Raw genomic sequence first — 23500 nt, forward strand, 5'->3', positions numbered from 1 at the left:
TCGATGCCAACCTCATGGTCATTAATAAACAAGTTAAAAAGCAGGGGTCCCAGTACCGATCCCTGAGGTACTCCACTCCCGACCTTAGCCCAACCTTAAAAAGTTCCATTTATGACAACCCTCTGTTGTCTATCCTTCAACCAGTTTTCAATCCAGGTGCATATATTTTTACTGAGTCCAATTTGCTTCATTTTGTACACCAACCTCGTGTAGAACCGTATCAAAAGCCTTTACAAAATCTATGTAGACCACATGAACTGCATTACCCTGGTCTAAATGCCTACTTACCTCCTCAAAGAAACAAATAAGGTTAGTTTGGCATGATCTATCCTTCATAAATCCATGCTGACTATTAGTAATAATTTTGTTTTCCATTAGGTATTCCTGAATATTATCCCGTATTATAGGCTAAAGCAGTAAAATTCTGGGCATTACTGAAATCCCTGCCCTCTGATGGGTTAGAATTCCGGGCATTATTCATTCAGTAATGGCTGGAATTTTTGTCAACTTGCCAACTCACCTTTCAGAGATGCAGGGGGAGCGTGGCATCTCTGTTCCTCTCCTCTCACAGAACGGCAACACAGGCTCTCTCACACAGCACATGCAGACACTCTCACACAGCACATGCAGGCTCTCTCACACAGCACATGCAGGCTCTCTCACACAGCACATGCAGGCTCTCTCACACAGCACATGCAGGCTCTCACACAGCACATGCAGGCTCTCACACAGCACATGCAGGCTCTAACACAGCACATGCAGGCTCTCTTACACAGCACATGCAGGCTCTCTCACACAGCACATGCAGGCTCTCTCACACAGCACATGCATGCTCTCTCACACAGCACATGCAGGCTGTGGCAGGACGGCCTGTAGCCGAGGTCAGGGAACAGTCCACACGTATAGTTTCAGGATAAATAAAAACGTTCAGTGGCTTTATTTCTCCACAGTAACGTAACATGCGGGTACACTGTGCCTTTAACAAAATAAATCCTGCTTCACTTTGGGAGAAAAACTGACTAATAACACAGCAGACCTATCTAGCTGGCTGGCTGGCTAAACCAGAACCAAACCTTAAGGGTACTTTAAGCAGTCAGTAAGCAAATGAATAATCCTTACTTTAGTTGAAGTAGTCTTTGGTGAAATCCCTCTGGCTAAGGGCTCACGCAGCAGTGTGCTTCTCTTTCTCTCTCTCTCTGGCAGCTACTGCCAGTCACATGATCCTTATCTACCTTGCTGGCTCTCAGGTGTCAGCTAAAGAGTTCTGATTTCCTAACCTCCACCTGAGTTAACCCTTATGAGTGCTGGATGAAGCACTCAGACATATGTCTCCCAGGCGTAACTGATAGGAGTTGACTTCACTCTGTCACATACCTCCCCTGTTTGTGTGTGGCTAGTGTTCCACACGGCTGAAGCCCGACCCTCCACTCCTTCCCTTGACAAAAAATCAGCATTTCCATCGTCCTTTCCAGGTCTATGCTGAATATCAAAAGAGAAGGGTTGGAGGGCAATATACCACCTGGTCAACCTTGGATTTGTGTCCTTCATGTTGTTTAACCACTTCAAGGGCGCATGGTCAGTGACCAGGGTGAAGTGTACTCCTGCGACATAATGTCTCAAGGCCTCAATTGCCCATTTTACAGCGAGGCACTCCTTCTCAATAACGGAATACCTCACTTCCCTTGGGAACAGCTTCCAGTTGATGAACAGTATGGGGTGTTCAACACCATCAAATTGCTGAGACAGCACTGCTCCCAGTCCTACCTCTGAGGCATCCGTCTGGATGATGAAGGGCTCTTTAAAATCTGGGCTCCGAAGAGCGGGGCCCTCTGACAGGCACTTTTTTAGCATGTCAAAGGCGTCTTGGCACTCCCAAGATCATTTAACTTGGGTCGGGGTACTCTTTTTTGTCAGATCTGTTAGGGGTGCAGATATTTCTGAAAAATTGGGGATAAACCGCCGGTAATACCCTGCTAACCCCAAAAGGGAGCGGACCTGTGTCTTTGTCTGTGGGGTGGGGACTTCCTTTATGGCGGCCACCTTGCTAGCTAGTGGCCTTACTATCTCTCCCCCAACGGCATAGCCCAAGTACTTTGAAGTGGATTTACCCAGGGCACATTTTTTTGGATTTGCAGTGAGCCCTGCTTCTCTTAAGGACGTTAGGACTGCCCTTAACCTTTTTATATGAGACTGCCAGTGTCTGCTATAGATGGCAATGTCATCCAAGTAGGCCGCGGCATATGCCCTATGGGGTCGTAGTACCTTGTCCATTAACCTTTGGAACGTGGCTGGAGCCCCATGTAACCCAAATGGCATAGTGACGAATTGGTATAAACCGAGAGGGGTGGCGAAGGCAGTTTTGCATTTGGATTCTTCCGCTAGAGGTATCTGCCAATATCCTTTCGTGAGATCTAGGGTGGAGATATACTCTGCTTTACCAAGCGAGTCAAGCAATTCATCCACCCTAGGCATTGGATATGCATCAAATCTGGATACAGCATTTACCTTTCGCAGATCCACGCAAAACCTCACCTTCACATCTGGTTTAGGGACCAACACGATAGGGCTACACCATTCGCTGTGGGACTCCTCGATCACGCCCAATTCCAACATGTCTATTATCTCCCTCTCTACCAGGTCTTTTCGGCCCTCTGGTAATCTATAGGGACGGGACCGTACTTTTACGCCAGGTTTTGTCTCAATCCTATGGGACACTAAATCAGTCTGCCCTGGCAACTCAGAAAAAACATCTGGGAACTGGTCACATACATCAAGTAGGTCTGACCTTTGTTCCGTTGTTAACTGCTCTCCCATGGGAACCTGATGGTCAGTGTACGTACTACCCTTTGGAAGCTTTGGACCCAAATCCGTCTCTCCTTCCCGAGGGTGAATGAACAGCGATCTCATCGTTTTCCAGGGTTTCAGGAGGTTCACGTGGTAGATTTGTTTACCCTTCCTGGACCCTGGTTGAGAGATCTCATAGTTCACCTCCCCGGTGCAGCAGAGAACTTGGAAAGGACCCTGCCACTTCGCAAGGAGTTTACTCTCTGATGTCGGTAGTAGTAGCATCACTTGGTCCCCAGGTTGGAAGGCCCTCAAGCGAGCATTTTTATTGTACTGCCTCTCTTGACGTTCTTGAGCAGATTTGAGGTTTTCCTTCGCAAACCGACCTATCATGTCTAGGCGGTTTCTAAGGTCTATGACATACTGAAGGGCATTCTTTGAGGGGGAGGGCTCCTCCTCCCAGGATTCCTTCAGTAGGTCGAGAATACCCCGAGGTTGGCGTCCATATAGGAGCTCAAACGGGGAGAAGCCTGTGGATGATTGGGGAACTTCTCGTACCGCAAACAACAGGAAAGGAGAAGTTCATCCCAAGCTCGCTTTTCAGTGTACACAAACTTCCAAGGCATAGTTTTTAAAGTACGATTAAACCTCTCTACCAATCCATCAGTCTGAGGATGGTAGACCGAGGTCCGGACGGATTTTACCTCCAATAACTTCAGGACATCCTGCATTAACTTTGCCATGAAATTTGTTCCCTGGTCAGTTAACATTACTTGGGGAAGTCCTACCCTAGAAAACAGTTCTAACAGCCTGTGAGCAACCTGTTTAGCAGTGGCTGATCTCAGAGGGAAGGCCTCAGGATATCCTGGTGGCATAATCAACAACAACGAGTATAAATTTATGTCCCTTCGCAGAGGGTTCTAAAGGTCCGACCAGATCTACCCCAATTCTCTCGAATGGGACGGCTACCAAGGGCAGAGGAACCAAAGGAGCCGGCTTCTGTCCTTTTTGGTTAACTGGCATTCAGGACATGTCTCACATAGTTTCATGATGTCACCATGTATGCCTGGCCAGTAAAACCGGGACGAGATGCGGTCCGTGGTCTTATCTCTGCCGAAATGACCACCCCATGGGAGAGTATGGGCTAGGGTAAACACTGTTTTAATCAACCCTTTAGGGACTAGCATCTGTCGAATGACCTCCCCTGTTTGTGTAACCTTATTCACACGATATAGTATGTCATTCAACAGTTTAAAATGTGGAAACACTTTTACACCTTGTTCATCTATTATCTTGTTGTTGACCTGTACCACCTTCTCATATTGTCTAGCCAGAGTTGGGTCCTCCCTCTGCCTCTGACGGAAGTCAGGAAGATCCAGGTCTGGCAACACTCCCGTATCTATCTGTTCCCCACCCTGGTCATCCCCGGCCATGACCTGCAGTCCTTTGGGCTGACTAATGTTACCAAAAGTCCCAGCCTTTCTTAACCAGTCCTCTTTTTCCGCACGTCTCTGTTTACGTGTCTTTGGGACATGGTGTCTACGGGGGAAAATCTCTGGGGGAAAAGGGAACAAGTCTCCGGGCTTCTCCGGTACCAGAGAAGTAGGCTCCGTAGGAGTAGGGGCCAACAATGTTTCGAGGTAGGGCCAGTCTCGGCCAAGTAGAACAGGAGCAGGTAGCCAAGGAGCAACTCCCACTAGTAGGCTAGCCTCTTGATCCTGGATACGCAGTGTAACGTTCGCCGTCGGGTATCTCTTTGTATCCCCATGGATACACTCGATATTCCAAGGAGAGTCATAAGATAGTCTATTGCTTGGAATTAGGCCCTCTAGTATCAGGGTTTTTCCAGAGCCCGAGTCCAGCATGGCGTTTACTTTTGTCCCCTCCAGAGATGCTGGGACTAACCATGGATTGTGGTCCCCTCGGAGACAAGCTGTGGCAGTGGTTCTGCCATATGAACAGTCCATCTCCTCATCTCCTGAGTCCGCAAACTCGGTCGTCCGCGGAAGCTCTCGACGGGGCTCGCTGTTTGGACCTCTCCGCTGTTGGATGGGATCCTCCCTTCTGGTTGGTGGGGTTATCCTCTCCACCGGGTGGGTGACAGGAGTCCAGGTTCTCGGGGAATACTGTGGGTGGCGGCCTCCCTTGAGTGATCCACTGGCCTCGGACCCAGGATGGGCGTCTCTGCGGGAGTTTGTACCAGGAACCCTCCGAGATGGGAAAGGGTCTTCCGATCGGGTTGACTGGATCTCCCGAGCTGGCGGGTTGTAGACCCCTCGATTGTCTGCTCTCCTACCTCTAGTATCACCGGAAGCAACTGGTGTTTGCACCGGCCGTTCCCAGCTATCCTGTTGGGTGTCGTCGCCCAGGAAGTTTTCCACCAAGCGGACCGCTGAATCCAGGGAAAATGCAGCGTGTCTTTTTACCCAGGAGCGGGAGGTGGGGGGCAGTATCTGTATGAACTGCTCGAGCACAAACTGTTCAAGGATCTCTGCCTTGTCATGTTTTCCCGGTTGTATCCACCTGGTACATAAGTCTACTAAGCGGTGGGCTACGACCTCGGGTCTGTCTCGGTTTGTATATTTGACTGTCCGGAACCGCTGTCGGTAGGTCTCTGGCGTGAGGCCTAGGCGATCCAGAATAGCAGCCTTTAGTTTCTGATAGTCCATGGCCTCGTCCGCTGGAAGAGCCTGGTAGGCTGCCTATGAGGAGTGGAGCCAGAGTCGTTACCCAGCGATCAACTGTCCAGCCGTGGGCCGTGGCTACCCTTTCAAAAGTGAGGAGAAATGCCTCTGGGTCTTCATTTGGCTTCATTTTAGGCAGCATCACCGTTGGGTTATTTGGAATCCCTGGTCTGCCTGGGGTTGGGCCTTCGACCAGCAGTTGGAGTAGCTTTTCCTCTCGCCGGGCCTGTTGCTCATCTTGCTGGGCTTGTCGCTCAGCTTGCTGGGCTTGTCGCTCATCTTGCTGGGCTTGTCGCTCTGCTTGCTTCTCTGCTAGCTGGAGCTGTTGCTCAAGGAACTGAGAAAAAAATTTCTCCATTTTTTCCATTTTTTTTTTTGTGTGGCCCTTAAGATACAGGGGCCGTCCGATATCCCACTTCTGACACCCCCTGTGGCAGGACGGCCTGTAGCCGAGGTCAGGGAACAGTCCACACGTATAGTTTCAGGATAAATAAAAACGTTCAATGGCTTTATTTCTCCACAGTAACATAACATGCGGGTACACTGTCCCTTTAACAAAATAAATCCTGCTCCACTTTGGGAGAAAAACTGACTAATAACACAGCAGACCTATCTAGCAGGCTGGCTGGCTAAACCAGAACCAAACCTTAAGGGTACTTTAAGCAGTCAGTAAGCAAATTAATAATCCTTACTTTAGTTGAAGTAGTCTTTGGTGAAATCCCTCTGGCTAAGGGCTCACGCAGCAGTGTGCTTCTCTCTCTCTCTCTCTGGCAGCTACTGCCAGTCACATGATCCTTATCTACCTTGCTGGCTCTCAGGTGTCAGCTAAAGAGTTCTGATTTCCTAACCTCCACCTGAGTTAACCCTTATGAGTGCTGGATGAAGCACTCAGACATATGTCTCCCAGGCGTAACTGATAGGAGTTGACTTCACTCTGTCACACAGGCTCTCTCACACAGCACATGCAGGCTCTCTCACACAGCACATGCAGGCACTCTCACACAGCACATGCAGGCACTCTCACACAGACTCTCACACAGCACATGCAGGCTCTCTCACACAGCACATGCAGGCTCTCTCACACAGGCTCTCACACAGCACATGCAGGCTCTCTCACACAGCACTTGCAGGCACTCTCACACAGCACATGCAGGCTCTCTCACACAGCACATGCAGGCACTCTCACACACAGCACATGCAGGTTTCCACTCTCCCCCCCCCCCCCCCTGCAATTGCTGTCAGAAGCTGGTGGGTCCCAAATAGTAACCTTGTCACTTGCAACAAAGTAATATTTCTTCCACCACTTGCATAGCTTTTGCTAAGGTCATTTGTATCTGTTTTTTTTTTAGTTTGTAGTTAAAATCACTGTCCCCCCACTTCTCTTCCCAGTCTCCACTTAACCCACCTCTCCCCCTCCCCTCTTCTCCCCCCCACTTCTCATCCCTTAACCCCCCCCATTTCTCATCCCATTCCCCCCTCAACACCTCCCCCTCCCCGTCACCTCTCCCCCTCCCCTCCCACCCCCCTCACCTCTCTCCTCGCGCTCGCTTCCCCCCTCACCTCGCTTCCCACCTCCACCACCTCCCTCAATCCCCACTCACCTATCTCTTCTCCCCCACCCTTGTCTCTCCTCCCCCCTTGCCCCCTCACCTCTCTTCTCCCCCCCCTCACCTCTCTTCTCCCCCCCCCCCACCTCTCACCCCTCTCATTTGCTACTTTACTTCTTTTTCCTACACAGGCGCATCACCGTAGTTCCGAGTTATATATCATAACAAAAGTGTCAATTTTTTATTAAAAAAGCCTACATTTAGCCTATAATAGTAATAATCCCCTCAGAACAGGGCATTACTGGCCAATAATGCCCTGCCTGGGTTAAAGTCCCTCGGCTTCGCCTCGGCCCTTCAACTCATCCAGCCAGGGCATTATTGGCCAGTAATGCCCTGTTCTTTGGGGATTATTACTTAATTAAAACTTCAAGTAGTTTGCCCACTATTGAAGTCAGGCTTACAGGTCTGTAATTCCCCGGTTGTGATCTAGCTACCTTTTAAAATATAGGCACCACATCTGCTTTACGCCAATCTTGTGGTACTGTGCCTGTGGAAATGGAGTCCTTCAATATTAAATGTAATGGTTTGGCTATTACTGAACTTAACTCCTTGAGAACTCTTGGATATATGACATTGGGGCCAGGTGCCTTATTTACTTAAATTTTTTCAAGCCGCTTATGAACTTCTTCCTCAGTTAACCAATTGTTCATTAATATAGAGGTTGTGGCTTCCTCCTGCGGTACCACTATTGAACTTGATTCTTCCCTGGTAAACATAGAGGCAAAGAATTTGTTTAATACCTCTGGTTTTTCCTTATCTCCAATAATCTGCCTACCCATCTCACACTGAAAGGGTCCTATATTTTCTTTTCTCATTTTTTTTGTTATTTATATGCACATTTTTTTTGATACCTCCATTTTTCACTCAAATCTAGACTTTTGACTAGAAGAAACACTGCGACCCTTCAGGGTATTTGAAGGATGTAAGTGGATCCTTACACATTATTTTGGGCTGTTTGTTACTAAGCTGAAATCGTCAATATTACAGATTTGTATTACATTGCGTGTGTGCAAAAGCTGGCAAAAAAATGAGAAGTGGAGTTTTGTCTAGCACCAGGGGCCCATTGGGCAAACTGGAAAAACAATATGGCTGCCGGGGTCAGGGCTCACTCTGGCAAACACCAGAGAAGCCACAGCGTCATTCTATTGGTGACCCTTGCAGCCATGTTTGTAATCTGTCAATGTATTTGTAATTTATTCTTGTGGCAAAACCGGCACACAAAAAAACCTACAAATATCTCCTGAACTGGAGGATTCTGGATAGTTAGGGGACCCCGAGTCCAGGTAAGATAAAGAAAAACTAGAACCCGGGATTGCTGCATGATAATTTTCAAGGGGATACCTGTACAGAAATGCACCTTTAAATGGCCCAAGCATGTCGACATTGGAATATTAAGATCAGATTGACATAACTAAGCTCATGTATGTGTTTCAAAACTCCAAATTGTTAAGCATGATGAAAAATGAAAATATGGGGCGTGGGGTTTGCAGACATTATTTTTTTAATTTCCAAAATAACGAGTCGTCATTTGATTAAATGTAAACACAAGGGCTCATTCAATATACTCTGAAGCGGCTCAAACAGTCATTTGCGTCAATGTATATTGGAGTATAATGAATCCGCACCCAAAAATCTTTTCAAATGACTCCTGAAAAAATAATATGAAAGCATATTGCTAGTATATTTATCAGCGCTATAGAAGCAGGGATTATAGCTTGAAAGATGGTTTTCTTAATACCCTTTGTTCGATTGACAAAAGTACATGATAACATAGTAAAATACAACGTATACAATGTGTCCACCACCTCTTACCAATGCAAAGGATGTTGAAACAAAATCCCTGTTGGATTGATCTGCGGACAAGCTGGTCGGGTAAACTGTCAAACCCGACATGACCAGAGAGAGGTAAGGAACGGACATTTTCACTGTGCTGCGAGGGAGAAAACAGTGTTAACAGGGAATAAAAGACCATATATATGCTCACACACATATCTTAGTGACCATGTTATTGCCTTTGAATGGGGCCCAGTTCAAATCCCAGGGTTATCGCTCCATGTGACCTCGGGCTAGTTACTTTATCTCCAAATTTAGAGTGTAAACTGTCTGGGACAAGAACAACGACTGTAGTTCTGGGAAAAGCTTTCCTCTTGATTTATAATCATTATTTCACTTTTGCTGTAACTCACCGAGTCTTCTTAAGGGCTATAATATAGCGTGCGCCTCAATGATAATTGCAGGGTATGACCCTGCAGTTGTTATACTACAGGCGCGCACACACGGCTGCGAGCGTTGGCGCGGCAGATCTGGGAAAATACAAGAAATTTGTATTTTCGCGCTGCTGCAGCGCTGCGAGCCAATTACAGCGCGGCCTGACGCTGTGATGTCAGAGCCACGCTACCTAGCGGCACACACCACCGCGTGCGCTATATTAACTAAATGCGCACGTGCTAAGCGCGTTTAGTTAATATAGCGCACGCGGTGGCATGCGCAGCTAGGGGTCATGGCTGACGTCACAGCGTCAGGCCGCGCTGTGATTGGCTCGCAGCGCGGCAGCAGATCTGCCGCGCCAAAGCTCACGGCCGTGCGCGCGCGTCTGAAGTATAGCAACTGCAGGGTCATACCCTGCAATTATCATTGACGCGCGCGCACGATATTACAGCCCTTACAGTCTGCACCTGGCAGAGGACCCCCTTCAATATGCTGAAGCTTTGAAATATAACTAGCACCATTTCCTGATGTGTCTCCATTGCCGTCCTTCTACATTGTAAGCTCCTATTAACCTCTTCAGTGCCCTAGTGACACCAAGAAAACTGGTGCCCAAGGGGCCCTTATTACTTCATTGGCCTCTGCTCAGTTTTTAGGGGCTGCACTGAAGTGAGAGAGCCCCCTCCCCGTCACATCCCATCAGGTCCAACACCCGGAACAAAAACCTCATTACCGAGGAGCGGTCACCTGATGCGGAACTGTTAGCACGGCTCTTTGGCACTGAAAGGGTTAGCATATATGTATCCCTTTGCCATACAATATTATTTTCCTCTCTCCTCATTGTACTGCGCTGTGGAATATGTTGTCAGCACACAAGAAAAATACAATAACAGTTTTTTTACTTCCTCACAATATAGGTGCCCCGAAAAAGGCAACAAATGTTGTTTTTTCTTTTCTAATTATGAGTGCTGAAGCCCTTACCCTATGCCAGGTGCACAATCACTACACCCTGTGGGGACAAACACCGAGTATCCTTACCCTATGCCGGGTGCACAATCACTACACCCTGTGGGGACAAACACCGAGTATCCTTACACTATGCCAGGTGCACAATCACTACACCCTGTGGGGACAAACACCGAGTATCCTTACACTATGCCAGGTGCACAATCACTACACCCTGTGGGGACAAACACCGAGTATCCTTACACTATGCCAGGTGCACAGTCACCACACCCTGTGGGGACAAACACCGAGTATCCTTACACTATGCCAGGTGCACAGTCACCACACCCTGTGTGCACAAACACCGAGTATCCTTACACTATGCCAGGTGCACAGTCACTACACCCTGTGGGGACAAACACCAAGTATCCTTACACTATGCCGGGTGCACAGTCACTACACCCTGTGGGGACAAACACCGAGTATCCTTACACTATGCCGGGTGCACAGTCACTGCACCCTGTGGGGACAAACACAGAGTATCCTTACACTATGCCGGGTGCACAGTCACTACACCCTGTGGGGAGAAACACCAAGTATCCTTACACTATGCCGGGTGCACAGTCACTACACCCTGTGGGGACAAACACCGAGTATCCTTACACTATGCCAGGTGCACAGTCACTACACCCTGTGGGGACAAACACCGAGTATCCTTACCCTATGCCAGGTGCACAGTCACTACACCCTGTGGGGACAAACACAGAGTATCCTTACACTACGCCAGGTGCACAGTCACTACACCCTGTGGGGAGAAACACCGAGTATCCTTACACTATGCCAGGTGCACACCCTGTGGGGACAAACACCGAGTATCCTTACACTATGCCGGGTGCACAGTCACTACACCCTGTGGGGACAAACACCAATTATCCTTACACTATGCCGGGTGCACAGTCACTACACCCTGTGGGGACAAACACCGAGTATCCTTACACTATGCCGGGTGCACAGTCACTACACCCTGTGGGGACAAACACCAATTATCCTTACACTATGCCAGGTGCACAGTCACCACACCCTGTGGGGACAAACACCGAGTATCCTTACACTATGCCGGGTGCACAGTCACTACACCCTGTGGGGACAAACACCAATTATCCTTACACTATGCCGGGTGCACAGTCACCACACCCTGTGGGGACAAACACCGAGTATCCTTACACTATGCCGGGTGCACAGTCACTACACCCTGTGGAGACAAACACCAATTATCCTTACACTATGCCGGGTGCACAGTCACTACACCCTGTGGGGACAAACACCAATTATCCTTACACTATGCCGGGTGCACAGTCACTACACCCTGTGGGGACAAACACCAAGTATCCTTACACTATGCCGGGTGCACAGTCACCACACCCTGTGGGGACAAACACCAAGTATCCTTACACTATGCCGGGTGCACAGTCACTACACCCTGTGGGGACAAACACCAATTATCCTTACACTATGCCGGGTGCACAGTCACTACACCCTGTGGGGAGAAACACCAAGTATCCTTACACTATGCCAGGTGCACAGTAACAACACCCTGTGGGGACAAACACCGAGTATCCTTACACTATGCCAGGTGCACAGTCACTACACCCTGTGGGGACAAACACCGAGTATCCTTACACTATGCCAGGTGCACAGTAACAACACCCTGTGGGGACAAACACCGAGTATCCTTACACTATGCCAGGTGCACAGTAACAACACCCTGTGGGGACAAACACCGAGTATCCTTACACTATGCCAGGTGCACAGTCACTACACCCTGTGGGGACAAACACCAATTATCCTTACACTATGCCAGGTGCACAGTCACCACACCCTGTGTGCACAAACACCGAGTATCCTTACACTATGCCAGGTGCACAGTCACTACACCCTGTGTGCACAAACACCGAGTATCCTTACACTATGCCGGGTGCACAGTCACTACACCCTGTGGGGACAAACACCAAGTATCCTTACACTATGCCGGGTGCACAGTCACTACACCCTGTGGGGACAAACACCGAGTATCCTTACACTATGCCGGGTGCACAGTCACTGCACCCTGTGGGGACAAACACAGAGTATCCTTACACTATGCCGGGTGCACAGTCACTACACCCTGTGGGGAGAAACACCAAGTATCCTTACACTATGCCGGGTGCACAGTCACTACACCCTGTGGGGACAAACACCGAGTATCCTTACACTATGCCAGGTGCACAGTCACTACACCCTGTGGGGACAAACACCGAGTATCCTTACCCTATGCCAGGTGCACAGTCACTACACCCTGTGGGGACAAACACAGAGTATCCTTACACTACGCCAGGTGCACAGTCACTACACCCTGTGGGGAGAAACACCGAGTATCCTTACACTATGCCAGGTGCACACCCTGTGGGGACAAACACCGAGTATCCTTACACTATGCCGGATGCACAGTCACTACACCCTGTGGGGACAAACACCAATTATCCTTACACTATGCCGGGTGCACAGTCACTACACCCTGTGGGGACAAACACCGAGTATCCTTACACTATGCCGGGTGCACAGTCACTACACCCTGTGGGGACAAACACCAATTATCCTTACACTATGCCAGGTGCACAGTCACCACACCCTGTGGGGACAAACACCGAGTATCCTTACACTATGCCGGGTGCACAGTCACTACACCCTGTGGGGACAAACACCAATTATCCTTACACTATGCCGGGTGCACAGTCACTACACCCTGTGGGGACAAACACCAATTATCCTTACACTATGCCAGGTGCACAGTCACCACACCCTGTGGGGACAAACACCGAGTATCCTTACACTATGCCGGGTGCACAGTCACTACACCCTGTGGGGACAAACACCAATTATCCTTACACTATGCCGGGTGCACAGTCACTACACCCTGTGGGGACAAACACCAATTATCCTTACACTATGCCGGGTGCACAGTCACTACACCCTGTGGGGACAAACACCAATTATCCTTACACTATGCCGGGTGCACAGTCACTACACCCTGTGGGGACAAACACCAAGTATCCTTACACTATGCCGGGTGCACAGTCACCACACCCTGTGGGGACAAACACCAAGTATCCTTACACTATGCCGGGTGCACAGTCACTACACCCTGTGGGGACAAACACCAATTATCCTTACACTATGCCGGGTGCACAGTCACTACACCCTGTGGGGAGAAACACCAAGTATCCTTACACTATGCCAGGTGCACAGTCACTACACCCTGTGGGGACAAACACCGAGTATCCTTACACTATGCCAGGTGCACAGTAACAACACCCTGTGGGGACAAACACCGAGTATCCTTACACTATGCCAGGTGCACAGTCACTACACCCTGTGGGGACAAACACCAATTATCCTTACACTATGCCAGGTGCACAGTCACTACACCCTGTGGGGACAAACACCGAGTATCCTTACACTATGCCAGGTGCACAGTCACTACACCCTGTGGGGACAAACACCAATTATCCTTACACTATGCCAGGTGCACAGTCACTACACCCTGTGGGGACAAACACCGAGTATCCTTACACTATGCCAGGTGCACAGTCACTACACCCTGTGGGGACAAACACCAATTATCCTTACACTATGCCAGGTGCACAGTCACTACACCCTGTGGGGACAAACACTGAGTATCCTTACACTATGCCAGGTGCACAGTCACTACACCCTGTGGGGACAAACACTGAGTATCCTTACTTTTCCAGTCTCACGTGTGGGGCTCTGAGGAGATCTCATTCCAAGATTTGATTGGGGAACCTAAGCAACAAAAAAAGAATACAATTCATTAACTCATGTCGAAACTAGTACCATGATCTGCAAATACTATTCCTACTGTCAGGTCCCTATTTTATTTGAAGTTCACATTACAGAGTTGGTGTACCTTGTCATTTTAGGTCACTAAAATGCTGCTAACTAAACTGTCCTTTTCACAAGCCTCGGCAACGTGTAGTGAAGCCACGAATGTCACGTAGCCAAGGTCAATTATTTTATTTTTTTAGCGCATGCTAGAGATTCATTACAACTGCTGTCCTCATCCACCAACCTGATACAGATGCAGCAGCCGTTATCCGAACATTTCACGAGTTGTATTCCTGGGCATACCCAGGTCGTGCCGCATTTCTTCAAACTTTCCCGCATTAAGACGCGTTTTTACTAGTGTTTTTATCAGGTGTAGAAAAGTTTAGCGTTGTCTGCCATGTAGCAAGGATTGCCGTTCACCAGGTTTTCACCGACGGTCGGACCGTTATTGCAAGCCGGTGCCGGTACATTGCTGGATTGGGATAGGTGTGACTGGTGTGATTGGCGGCATTTCCGGCAGCGTTCGTGGAAGAATACCGAGTGAATGCCGCGTGGAATACAGCAGAGTTCACGAAAACGGCTCCGTGAAATGTTCAGATAACAGCAGCTGCATCTGTAACGTGGGATTCATGGAACCTATCTAATCATTTTACTGTCTGTCCCTCACAGCAGCCTGAGAGGTGGACAGAGGGACAAGGGGTGAATGCAGTTTATCTGTGAATTATATGGAATATGTATTTTTTTTTTTTTCTAATAAATTGAAATGAACACAGAATTTGAATATCTCCTGTTCAAAAATCATCACGATTACAGAATGCAGAATAGCTCATTTGTTAACGTTCACCCATGCGTAAGGCATAAAACAACACCAGCAATGTGTATGATGACGAGGGTGGCTCAAGATTTGTGTTTGGCTAGAGATAAGGTAGAAATTCATCTTTCATTTTATTTAGTAGCCAACTTACATTTTACAAGCACACCGTGTATATTTTCTTATTGCGCTGGGCTTCTCCTGAAATTGTACAGACATCGGCAAATGTGCTCTAGTCTGGCAGAGCACAGAAACAGGCAGTGCACACTCACATACTGTGCTGTGCCATATGTCCCATAAAACATTGCGTCAAACACAAAACGGAATGAGTCACACAGGACCCATTCAATGCATAAGACATGGAATAGTGGATTCAAACACCGGTAAAATGGCTTCGTGTTTTACTGTCCCAGCTAAGCGCATTTTGTCTATAGACATTACAGTATGGTCAGATACTGCTCACGCATAGTACACAACTGCTTCGTTTTTATCTGATCTCTTGAATACAACAAACTCTACCTGCAGGTGGAACACAATAGTCAGCAAACAAACAGGTATCGTATGTCCAGTGGTGTGATTTTCCCAGTGACTCATATAGACAGGAAGCCAGATTTAAAGTTAGAGATGGGGGAGGGAAAACAAGTAAGGAATGTCCTACTGCCAGCAAAGGAGGAGGGGGAGACGTTTGGCGAGATAAAATCCCAAGCAGTGGCCATTTATTTCCTGTCAGAGAGGCCTGCACCACACATTATCCATCAGTACAAGAGAAATGACAGAACAGATGGAGGCTAGGGACAGTCTCTCTGTGGTGTGCTTGTCCTAAGCATGGCTACCAGTCTGTGGTGCGGACATTTTTAGATGCACCTGGTGCTTGGAATACATAAGCATTTCACCAGATATATATATATATACACACACACAATGACACTGCCTCTATCTGTTGGCCAGACTTCCTTGTCAGGGAACATTTTGCCAATCCTGTCAATTGTAAATATTGAAATGACCTCCACAATCTGGAACATGACTGTACAGGCCATGCACCTGGAAATTCATAGCTCAAAATATAGAATAGGTGAGTAACAACGTGTTATAGAAAAAGTGTGAAAAAGAGCACAAACCTCATAGTTTAGTATTTAATTTTTTTTTTTTAAATGACAAAAATAGAAGAATCACACTCACAGACGTCCATAAATCAGACAGCTTAAAATACAGGGGCTAGTGGGCAGTGTTATCAGCATTGTCTGAGCGTCCCTTGAGTCCACCATCACTGTGGGAAACCCTGATCATTCCGCAACACGTGCTGTGCGTCTTGACGTCACCACAGTCAGGTGGACCAAGTTACAGGGAGTACTTCTGCCTCCTCGCACAATCACTTCCTCGCTCGCTTTGCCGTCACCGCACCATACCAGTCGCCCTGAACCGCGTTTCGAGGAAACATCTTCCCTTTGTCAGGGGGTGTAGTTCTTCATGGAACTTCCCACTGTTTAAATGCCATTTGGTAACCCATGGCAACTGTGACATAACATTGCCATGGTGATCTGTAGCTTGGCTGCTCCCATTAGTCTACATCATAGAGGACTCAAAAGCCTCAATATTACACAAAACCATTAAAATATATAGTGTTAACATTAAAGTCTCACATTATGTAATTAATCATTACGCTCTTTATCAATGTAAAATTTGTAAGTACAGTACATTGATTTTATTCCTTCCTGCTTATATAAAGTGATTTACAGAATTCTGCTATATTGGCATTTTATCTTTGATCTTTTTCATATTTGAAAGATCCTGGAGTTATTCTATGACTATCCTATACCAAGACCATCACCACATATTCCACCATTGGTTCATAACGCTGAAAAGAATTTGGAATTTTTCCAAATTCATCTATTGAAGAGGCAGAGGCCCCAGCATGGGGTCGTAGGCTCCTTAAGGGCTGCGACGTCCTGATTGGCGAGAGCTGGTAGGGGGGGTCGGCTAACCCCCCTCCCCCTTCCCACACGGAGTGGGAAGGCTGCTTGTCCCCTCCCATGCAGGGGGAGGGGGGAGAGGGTATAAAGAGTGGGGCCCCAGGGGAGAGAGACAGAGCTAACGGAATTCCCACTCACCCATCCCTAATGTTTGGCTATTGTATTAAACTGTTGGAATGTTATATTAACATGATTTGTATCACACAGGAGCAGTTTGTCTCCTCGTCACAGCGGAGCTGCCGCGCCAGCCAAGCTCACAAGACGGAGAACGGGTGAGGACTTTAGGGTCCGCCTGTCAGCTGGAGCCCCTAGAATAGCGCGGCAGGCTGGAGGCGCCGGCTGTAGGGCCGGGCCAGCCTATGCCCAATCAAAGCTGGTAAAAGGCTGGGTGCCAGCTTTAGGGCTGGGCCTAAGCTGACCCTAGGGGCGGGAGGGGGAGGGAAGCAGCCCAACATCGGCTGAATGAGGATCTCCCCCTCCCATTTTACAGTGCTTTTGGGCGGGGGGAGGGAGCGGGCCAATTGCTGGCTGTCTGGGCAAGGATCTCCCCCCCCATGCACATTCTACGGGCGGGGGGAGGGAGCGGGCCAATTGCTGGCTGTCTGGGCAAGGATCTCCCCCCCATTTTGCATGGAGCATACTTGGCTGGCGGGCAGGCTGGTAGGATTTTAACAGCGGATGTTAAAATAAAGCTGTGACCTTTTCTTCCAACATTGTGTGGTCTCCATTATTTGGTTTAGCGTCACAAAGGAGGGGTGGATTAGTAGTTTTTTCATATATACACGAGAACTCATCTCATGAAGAAGAGACGTTTCCTCGAAACGTGTAGGGGTCGTTTTCTTTTGCCCAGTAGTGTTTGAGGGCGACTAGTATGGTGTGGTAATGGCAAAGTGAGCCAGGAAGTGATTGTGCGAGTCGGCGGAAGTACCCATGGAAGTTGGTCCATCTGACTGTGGTGACGTCAAGACGCACAACACATGGTGCGGAAGGTCCGGGGACTCCCACAGCGACGGGGACACTCAAACAACGCTGACAACACTGCCCACTAGCCCCTGTATGTTAAGCTGTCTGATGTACGGACGTCTGTGAGTGTTATTCTTCTATTCTTGTCATGTTTTATTAAACACTACACTATGAGGTTTGCACTCTTTTTTGAATTTTTTTCTATATTCCTTTCGAAGAATTTGGAGTTTGTCTCCTTTCTGAAGAGACCTGCATCCTCTGGATTCGACTATTACATTTGGAGTCAAGATAAATATATCCATGACTTTTTGTGAACTTATATATCTTATATACGTGTGTGCCCAATTTTGTGTTTTTATATCTTTATACTGCTATGGAATTTTAATTAAAATGTTAAGCTAATTTGTATCGGATTTTAGCGCATGTGGCTTTGGCTATTATAATTTGATTGGTAATAGTGTGTAGGTATTTATCCTCTTTTTACCACTTATAGCCTTGGGTTATACCTAGAGTGTTTTAGTATTGATTATTCATTTGTAAGCCAGTTCTTACATAACTGTCGAGTAACAAAGTATTATAGGCCTTCCCCCTCCTGTCTTTAAATTCTTATTTTAATAGTACTAAAGCTCAGATTGACACCGTTTACCCAATACAGAATAATAGTCAAGTATGTCCTTTCAAATTGATCTAGGGTCAGTTCTAACATGCAGTAGTATATTAAAATATATGGAATTGTGTTTCCTATTTATTTTCTTCGTGTGTAATGAGTATATATTTCTTTTGTATTTTGGGTTGCCAAATTCCTACCTTGGAATTGCATAACATCTTAAAGAAGCTATGTCCGGCTATAAATGATTAGACGATACCGTTCTGTGGCTAACAAAATGCTTTTATTTGTGCGAGTTTTCGAGATGCACTGATCTCTTCTTCCGGCGATGTTACATTGAATAAAGCAGGCAAGGGGTTTACTCAAAAACAGTGCAACTTGGAATGTGACGTGTGTGTGTGTGTGTGTGTGTGTATATATATATATATGGGAACACGTAACATTCCAAGTATATATATATATATATATATATATATATATACACACACACACACACATCTTTGCTCTTAACTAATATGAGCAGCCAGTTTTTACATGTAGTGAAGCAGTTCCACATTTCAGATTTTGCACTGAAATTCAACGGGCGCCTCTGATCTGCCTTCATCTTGCAAGTTACCTGCGAAAACTGTCAGAAGAAAATGTTACTTTTCAGAGGAATTTTGAATGCAGCGTCACTTTTCAGCATGAGACCCTTCGTCCGCAGGACTGTAACCTCCCATGAACGAAGTCTTTGCTGTGGGTTGCTATATCTTTATAAAGCGAGTACAGTAAGGCAGAGGCCTTGGGAGGAAGCTGGGGCAGTCAGAGCTGAGCTGCCTGGAACAGCCCACATTCTTATGTCACCAATTACAACAAAGCAGCGCAGTGAATGCACAGATGGAAAGCATTACTGCAGAAAGGAATTCCAGAAATAAGGAGTGTCTCTGGCCTTAACAATCCCTTCAGCCATGCCTAAACATCCCTTATGTTGAGCTGTTAGAGGCAGTGTATATTTTCTACCATAACAAATGACATTAAACAGTCATGGTATGTATGAAAACGACAGTACACGTTGCTATCGCAGCCGGTACAGTACGTTGTTAAATACACTCAAACTGATATTATTTGCCACTTCTCTGTCTCGAGGGCTGCTACATACCGTGTGCCAAGGGGTTAGGGTTATTCTACCAGTTACGGTAGTAAAATAACAGGGATTTAACTTATTAACTCAACTAACAATATTGTGTACTGTAATATCAGGACTGAGTGCTGCTCCCCTCTCCCCCCCTCCCCATGTTACATGGACCATAGTGTCTCCTGTAGCTGGACTGCCCCAGTTTTACCACCGGCAGACTGCTGCTTCATCTAATCTTTCGTCTGTTCTTCCCCGATTAAAAATAAAAATGGCGGCCGGCAACTTCTGTGCAGGTAACGTAAAGAAAATGTAATGATTTGTCACATTTCACTCATCCATTGACTCAGAGATTATTACATTGCCCGGAGCCATGGGACAATCAGGTCAATTATCTCCCGATCCAGAGGAGAACTGGGGCTTCCTGCTCCAAGGGAGCTTTTAATTCAGGTAAAGTTAAATAAGAAAAACATTTAGGGTGGGAAGGAGGCAGCTATAATATTTGGTTCCCAGACACGTTATACATTATATTTGAATAACATCACTTAGTAATTGTTCTTTACATTACTCCTCCATAATAGCTTTATACTGATCGATTTTCACATCCGATGAATAAGAAGATAACGGAAGCTGGGCTTGTAACACGTTGATTTCTTTTAAAAAAATGCTGAGTTGTCGATCGACCCGTGTGTTTTTTTTATCAATAAATCAGTTCTGTACCATGAGAAAATACTTGTAGCATTTTTTTATTTTTTTTAACAACTCTGAATGACATTTTTTATGTATGTATGTATGTATGTATATAGCGCCATTAAAGCAGACGTTAAAACAATACCCTGCATGTGTTTATTTTTTTATTTTTATTAAATCCGTTCTGTACTATGAGAAAATACTTGTAGGATTTAAAAAAAAAATGTTTTAAAGACATTTTTTAATATTTCTAATGTAGGAAGCATTTCCAAAGTGACAGCCCCCTTCCCCTTCTGACCGGCTCTGGCTCTTGAGCCCTGCCCTCTCTCTAGCAGTGCGCCAATTGTATCTAGTAACTGCCCTGTCAATCATATTCCAGGACTACATTGCCCAGAATGCTGTGCAAGAACTGAATTAAATAACCCGGAGCAAGCGATCGATTACAGGAGAACAGATCGATCTGCAGCTTAGCTAATTACTTGTCAGTGTGCAAATTGTATTGATGCACATATTGAATAGGGAAAAAAATAAATATGTTTTTTTTTTTTTTTTTTAAACGGCAGCTTGAACTGCAGCTTTAATGTACATAGCTCTTCACAGTAGTAATACACGTGACAATCATAAAAATAACAAATAATACAAATAACAGATCATGGGAATCAGTGCTTCAAACATAAAAGTAACATTTCGGAAAAGGAGTCCCTGCTCTGAAGAGCTTACAATCTAATTGGTATGTAGGAAGAACGTACAGAGACAGTAGGAGGGAGTTCTGGTAAGTGCGTCTGCAGGGGGCCAAGCTTTATGTATCATGTGTAAAGTATTAGCCACGGTGCTACTCATATGCTTCTTTAAGCAAGTGTGTCTTAAGGTGGGTCTTAAAGGTGGATAGAGAGGGTGCTAGTCGGGTATTGAGGGGAAGGGCATTCCAGAGGTGTGGGGCAGTCAGTGAGAAAGGTTTAAGGCGGGAGAGGGATTTAGATACAAAGGGGGTAGAAAGAAGACATCCTTGAGCAGAACACAAGAGCCGGGATGGTGTATAACGAGAAATTAGGGCTGAGATGTAATGAGGAGCAAGCAGAAGAGTGTAAAGCTTTAAAAGTGAGGAGGAGAATTGAGTGTGAGATGCGGGATTTGATAGAAAGACAGGAGAGGGATTTCAGCAGGGGAGACGCGGAGACAGATTTAGGCTGCAGTCCCAGTGCGTTCTACAGGAGAACAGATCGATTGGCAACTTAGCTAATTACTTATCATTGTGTGGATTGTATTGATGCAAATATTAAAGGGGGATTTTTATATATATACATGGCAGCTTGGACTGCTGCTTTAAGACCCCAATCCCAGTGTAAACATCTGGACTGGCTGGCATAGTCAGGTCCTAGTAGAGCTACTGTACTCCTTTGTTATCAGTGAGGGTTTTCAAGCTATTTAACCCACGTTTTCAGTTTTGTCATGCATCTTATTCTGTGTGTCTTACTTTTAGCATTAGGTGTTTAATAGACTTCAACTGAGCCTAGGAGACTGATGATGCTGGAGTCTTCAATATAGTCCAGATTTTTCCAGCAAAATGCTGTCTCTTGGCCATGAACCCCCCCCCCCCCTCCCCCTCCCAAATCACCCTGGTTTAGGTTATTGGAATCTGCATCTCTACTTCATTGTACAAAAAACCCTTGTTGATCTTCATGGCAGTAAAGAGGTCGAGAATAAAATGGCCAGCTTCTGCATGAGCATACTATCTATAAGGGATTCAGGCCCAGATCCACACAGGAGGGCTAAGCTTTAGCATACCTTTACTCCTATTCATATGTATAGGGGTAAAGGTGTGCTTAATCGTAGCACCCTTTTGTGGATCTGGTTCTCAGCCGGCCTCTTCTAAAGTGCACTACATACAAGTTGATGTGAGTAGTTGTGCGCTAACCTATATATATGAAATGCTCATGCTTTGCTACGTGCCACTTCAGAGATGCCAACCTCCAATGACCCAAAGTAGTGAGATTTGAAGTTTCTGTACAACAACAAAAAATAGGATTTTTATGGAAAACGTATTACTTCTACCAGTGAGACTCTATTGAAGTCCACGAGGCAGCTGTTGCTAAAAATGTGTGAGGCTGACTGCAAATTAGGGAGACGAACAGAAAAATCAGTGAGAAGGGTTTGCAGTCATGCGTTGATTTTGGGATAAATACATGGTTAAAAATATATATAAAAAATACACATGTATTGACTGGCTAAAGTTACCAAAAACAAAGAGCCCCAGTGGGGTAGAGGAAAAAGCCCCTTACATGAAGCAATACTATTTATTAAACAGAACAGCTAATTTAACTGTTGGGATCTAGGAGCTGACAATTATTAGTTGGCAGTTTCCCTGATCTACTTTGTAGCTGCAGTTGAACTTGTCCCGGCTTCATATGAACATAGTATGTTTAATTGATGAATGTGATTTATTTCGAACATTTATTATTAAAATTAGTTTAGAGACTATTTTAATTACACAGTTTTACATCTTCCCCTCTGTATAGCACGGTTTCACTTTCTGTGTGTACTGTATTATATGTCTATCCTGCCCGTCTTATCATATTAGTATTTGAGATACAGTTATCCTCTGCATATAATAAACGCATTGATTTTTCTAGTAGCTGTCACCATCTAAGGTGCTTTTTCTCTAACCCACTGGGGTTCTTGGTTTTTGGTCACTGTTTCCCTTTGATGCATATATGTACATGTACATGTATATGTACACGAAGCTGAGTGGGGGCCTATCTGTTTTGTTTATACAGTGTTCTGGCTAAAGTTAGGCATTAACTCTAAATGAAGTGAAAAACACACCTCAAAGTTTCCCATCTTCCATGCATTATTCTATAGCAGGAATTCTGACATTGTGGTCCCGGGATCACTGTTAATCACTGAAGCACAATTTCGGTTCAAGCCACTCTCCCCTGCAGCCTGGGTATGCCCTTGGAGCTGATCAGCAGTCCTCCGAACTCCTGGGAGCCCCACGGTTTCCAAGATATTTGTCATTTTTTCCACCAAGCAAGGTCTCTTTTGTCTCCAGGTGGAGAGAAAATGGCAGCTGCAGACAGATTTACTTCTTCGGCCAATAGACAGCGTTCTGTTGTTACTGTACTTGTTTTGTGTCCACACCTGGCACACACAAAAATATCTCGGAAACCAGGGGATCCCAGGGGGTTCTGGGAAATAGAAAAAAATGTATATGCTGTACTTAAAAAACGGGGATTGGTGCTTT

General features: G+C 46.3%; 1 protein-coding gene across 3 annotated transcripts in view; it reads right to left on the minus strand.

The window, feature by feature from the left end:
* The window catches only part of LOC142489516 (septin-10-like), an 85531-nt gene that overhangs the window by 58265 nt on the left and 3766 nt on the right, over positions 1-23500 (minus strand). For all 3 annotated transcript variants that reach the window (XM_075590443.1, XM_075590442.1, XM_075590445.1), the window contains exons 2-3: positions 14006-14065; positions 8888-9005 (exon numbers count right to left, since the gene is read on the minus strand). In XM_075590443.1, the coding sequence (XP_075446558.1) occupies positions 8888-9005; positions 14006-14044 (157 nt within the window). In that variant the 5' untranslated portion in view covers positions 14045-14065. The remainder of the gene's footprint in view (positions 1-8887; positions 9006-14005; positions 14066-23500) is intronic.

The sequence above is a fragment of the Ascaphus truei genome, chromosome 3 (assembly GCF_040206685.1).
Source record: "Ascaphus truei isolate aAscTru1 chromosome 3, aAscTru1.hap1, whole genome shotgun sequence".
NCBI lineage: Eukaryota > Metazoa > Chordata > Amphibia > Anura > Ascaphidae > Ascaphus > Ascaphus truei.